The sequence below is a fragment of the Morone saxatilis genome, unplaced genomic scaffold (genome assembly GCF_004916995.1).
Source record: "Morone saxatilis isolate NCDOM2014 unplaced genomic scaffold, NCSU_SB_2.0 Contig12, whole genome shotgun sequence".
Lineage (NCBI taxonomy): Eukaryota > Metazoa > Chordata > Actinopteri > Moronidae > Morone > Morone saxatilis.
The window spans coordinates 18,459,807-18,464,620 of record NW_023339674.1 but is presented as its reverse complement, the minus strand read 5'-3'; the positions used below and the strand labels follow the sequence as shown (position 1 = coordinate 18,464,620).

The following is a 4,814-nucleotide window of genomic DNA, read 5'->3' as shown; positions in this document are numbered from 1 at the left end:
GTTTGTAAACACAGCTCGTAAAGAGGAGGCTGCCATCAAAGTGTTAATGTTTCCTCGGAGGATCAGAGGCTATGCAGGGATGATGGGGGTGCAGCTGGGCCGGTACCTGGATGGACCCGACGGAAGGCATTCCCTCCTTCCCTGCAGCTGCGGCGAGTGCAAAGGGGGCTTCATTTACACGGCCCTGTCAGAGAAGAAAGACACTCAACAGGAGTTCGTGTTTGTTTACTTTCCTCCTCTTTCCTTTCCTCCTTTTAACTCTTTGTACTTCTCTGTGTCTGCGCCTGAAGTAGATGACCTCACTTCGTAAGCACGACTGGTGATGTTCAGAGCTGAAAAAAAAAAAGACAGTTTGCGTGTTTAGAGTGATGGGGGTAGCAGATGTGTGTTTTTAAGTTTTGGAGGCCCTTCAGATTGCTCTTTGAAATTCAGCCACAGTATCTGATGATATTAGCAGTCGGCCCTGTAGAGAAGATTAGTTAGGTTAGTAGGGGGGCGGGGTGGCATCTACGAATGAATGAATGAATAAATGAAGATTTTATGCCGTTGTCCGGTCAATTTCTGACCCTATCCCTCATGGGATTATTCAGACACATTAACTAACAACAAAACAAACATTCCGGCTTGTTAACTCGCTGCCATCTAACAATAAAATACATAAACATAAAGATAAACCTTACACAAATGACTTTCCAAAAGATATCCCACAATATAAATACAACATAATAATTAGAATATGCAATTATGTACTGATCTGTACAACATTACACACAGACGACAGGTTCACACGTCTATTTTGAATACTCACATGTCCATTTGGTGGCTGAAAATATTGCTCTTAACCATACTAGCTATAAAGAGGATTATGATGATTACATTGTAAGTGAATGGGGATAAAATCCACAGTCCTCATTCAGTATGAAGTTGCATTATAAAGTTGAAATATGAGGGAATTTTGTCCCTTCTCATTCACTTCCCAAGGACAATGACAGGATCACTCGTTTCAAAAGTGCCCATATTCACGTGACAAAGCCCTCTAGTGGCCATAGGAGGAAGTCAAATGATGATAGAGTGACTAGGTTCAGGTAGGGAGGAGGAGGTCGGTGTGGATGAATGAGTCAACAAAACATCAGACTGTAACACGGGATATTGATGTCTGTTTCCTGTTTCCAACTGGCAGTCAACATTGTTTGTTTTTTTAAAGCAAGGCAATAGTCATTACTAGACCATAACCAAGTATTTATTTATTGTCGTAACCATGACGAGGAAGCTTCCATAACCATAGCTATGTTTCTGTAACCTTAACTAAGACCCAAACCACAATCTTTCCCCTAACCTAACCAAGTCCTTTTTGTGCCCAACGTTCAGAACAATGGTGAACAATGGCAAAACGCTTCTATGTACAAACAGGACTTACTGTGTATTAAGATGGTCTTAGAGACCCTATCCTTTAAGTCTGGTCTAAAACAAATATTAAACTCATTATTTAGTCAAAAAACATATTAAGTCAAGCCTTTGCGCCAAGTTCAGCTTTACTGTTCTTTCCAAACAAAATCTGGGTTTGCACAAATAAATAGGTAGAAAAAACTGCAGAGCAGGGGGAGTAGCACCTGTGAAACTCCTGGTGTGAGCGTTTATTTTTCATTGCTGGATGGCTTTAACCAGCGAGACCGTTCAGGAACTCAGTCACTGCCCTGTACAAGACTCGCGGTTGTACCAAAAGCAGCTGGGGGTTGGTCAGTTGGGTGGCCGGTGGCCCACTGCTGCTTTCATGACTACTTCATTTCCTACCAGCTTTGGGTCACCCTGTCCTTCAGCACCTTGATCTGCTGCTATGTTTACAGCATCTTTCCAAAGCCAACAATCTTTTCTCTCAACTACGCAGCGTTGCCTAGCCTCTGAGCAACAACATTACATGTTTTCTCTGCACAGACTTGGTTTTTTCAGGGGTGTAAGGAAGTGTGAGGAAGATTTCGTGCTCTGATCAGATAGCGGACCACATCAGGGTGCTTTTGAAGGTGTAAGTGGGGCAAATAAAGCAAGAAAACATGTCATCCGAAAGAGAGCTTCATCTCCAGCAATTAGCTTCTATTCAGGACCCTGTGGTAAGCCTTCAGGTCATCTCCAAAACATCTCCCTGTCGTAGCCATGACAATGGGTGTGTGCCTTTATTTTTGTATGCAGACAAAAACCAGATCAAGAGTGAGCCACATGGGACTTGTTTGCAATCAGTGCCCAGAGGAAACAATTAACCCACAAGCTTGCCAGCTTTTTCATGGGATGAAGTGAGTTGGAGAGGCTGCCTAAGTGGCCAGCAGACACGGGTTTTATGTCCCTCAATAAACAACACTGGGCATCATCCGGGCAGAGTGTCACATCTGGAGTCAGGAGAATTGAGTGGATGCAAGCAGCCAGGCAGAATGACACTGTGCAGGCTCAGACACTGTGTATGTGTATGTAGCTCAGGATGTGGTCCTGAGACTGGGGTCCGTTGGTAAAGTTTCTATGAGAAATAATGAGAATTTCCCACCTTTTCTGATATGATCAAACTTTAACCTATTGCTCTAGATGCTCTGAGCTAGCCCAGTCCTCTCACAAAGGGAGCTCTCTCAGTCCATTGTGCATGTCCTGTATATGTGTGTGTGTTTTTTTTTCTTTTTCTCTTGTCTTGGGCTCTCTCTCCCCAGAGCATATGGCTGTCTGGTATCCTAATCGCTAATGATAGAGTGGCTTTTGATGGGGAAACTCCCAAAGCTAGATGTTTCTAACCCAGACTCTTGTTCCCTCTTTTATTTTCCAGGCCTGATGGAAATCCGATCTGTCAGTGTGGGAGTTGTTGCCATCAAATCTGTCAGCACCGGGCTGTACTTAGCTATGTCCAAGAAAGGCACACTCTTTGGATCGGTGCGTATACAACCCGGCAACATTGTTCCTGGAGGTCAAGATGGGAGGGCTGGGAAGGGGGTGGTGGTGGTGGTGAGGGTAGGGGAGGTATATGCAGTATGTATAGGGGTCCCAAATGAGTGCCTACCCAAACATGTTTGATTCTGCTGAAGGGAAGGGAAACGTCAGGAATCTTCTGCTGGAAAGTCCAGAAAAGGTCAGTGTTAAATCAATCACGGCTGTACACCTGGGCTTTGGTTGATGATACCTGCAGCTTGAGTTGGCTTTTTTCCCTCTGTCAAAATAGATAGCATAGGAAAGAAACCCAACAAGCAATGACAAAGAGCCAGCTGGGCTCCTTTAAAAAATCTTTGCGTGCCATCTGCTAATTGTTGTTTCACACAGAAAAGCTTTCAAAAGTAATCACCTCTCTTTGTTAAAATCAGCCACATATCAGACCTGAGTGTCTGGCTCATATATTTATATCTCAGAGAAGTAGAATCCAGGTACAAGCAATCAGTCAGCAGCAGTGATAAGACAAGTGCCTTCAACAAGCTAACACGGTAAACACGACATAAACAGACCCGAAGACCCAGAGCTTTCCAAAAGCTGAAACCTCCCATAATAAGAAAAAGGCAGGTGAATCACGGCAGGCTCATACTATGCTGATGTTATCACAGAGAGGGCCTCATTACGGCTGCACGATAGCAATCTGGAAAAGGGAATGCAGCAGAACCTCTTGTCACTACAATATCTTTCAAGACTCTTTGAGTTACCGATAAGAAGTGGTAACCACCCATGGAAAAGTGTGCTGTGCCGACTGTTGAATTACCTTCACAGATCAACATACCTGCAGACAAAGCTTGTAACTTGAATAAAAAAAAACTGGATCAGAAAATGATTTTGATATAAATTAATGTTAATGTGGGTATTTTTTATTTACTGTGTTCATTTTGATTGCTTTGAGTGGATCACCCAAATTATTTTCTATATTGTTGGTTTAATGTGTGGTATTATGAGGTATTTTGGGGTTTTGAGCTCTGTTTGTGCCACTGAAACCAGTAAAGACTGTTTTAAGTTTCAGTCAATGATCAGTTTTCAGAGATAGGCCTCAATGAAAACTGAAATAGATTACTGCGAGTAACCTATATTCTGGATATTACTTTTGGGGTTTTAATGGTAGTTATTCAAATCTTTCTTAGCAGCACAAATGAAATTCCACTGACATGTAAAACTGTATTGGGTTGACAGAAAAGAAGAGGTGGATATCTTATAACCCCAAAACTGCATGAATAGACACCGCCAAGTGATTTTTTTTTTCATTTGGCTGAACCAACCTTTTAATTCTAGACTGAAAACGTCCACAGTGGCCTTCAAAAGACAAACCAGCTAAATACTTTGTGATGAAATACTCACCCTATCAACTACAAACACCTGGAAAATCTTTTACTGCGACAGACATTAACCTTTGTGCACTTCTTGGAAGCTGGCCTAGTACAGCACAGCAGGAATAGCTATACACTGTTACACATCTGTTATAACCTCTTTAACCTCTCTGTCTTCCTCCCTGTCTTCCTCCCTCTGATCACAGGTGAAGTACAACCCGAGCTGCAAGTTCAAGGAGCGCATTGAGGAGAACGGCTACAACACGTACGCCTCCCTCCGCTGGAAGCACGGTGGCAGGCAGATGTTTGTTTCGCTGAACGGGAGGGGGAAGCCCCGACGAGGTCACAAGGCTCGACGAAGGCATCCGTCTACTCACTTCCTACCCATGCTCCCCTCCTAGCTGCCCAAGTCTGAACTCTGACCAGCAACTGGCTGGCTCCCCCTGCCTCCTCACACTAGCGTTCTTCTAGTCGTGACGGCAATCTTTATTTTTATTATTCCATCCTCCTGTCACATAAATGTACATTTGTTGAGGTTTGTAACAT

The 4,814-nt window shown here is 43.4% G+C and overlaps 1 protein-coding gene across 1 annotated transcript in view; it reads left to right on the top strand.

Moving 5' to 3' along the window:
- fgf22 (fibroblast growth factor 22) overlaps positions 1 to 4,814 on the top strand; it is a 22,932-nt gene extending 18,118 nt beyond the window's left edge. Inside the window, exons 2-3 of the mRNA XM_035653903.1 lie at positions 2,801 to 2,904; positions 4,475 to 4,814. Of these exons, the coding sequence (XP_035509796.1) occupies positions 2,801 to 2,904; positions 4,475 to 4,669 (299 nt within the window). The 3' untranslated portion in view covers positions 4,670 to 4,814. The remainder of the gene's footprint in view (positions 1 to 2,800; positions 2,905 to 4,474) is intronic.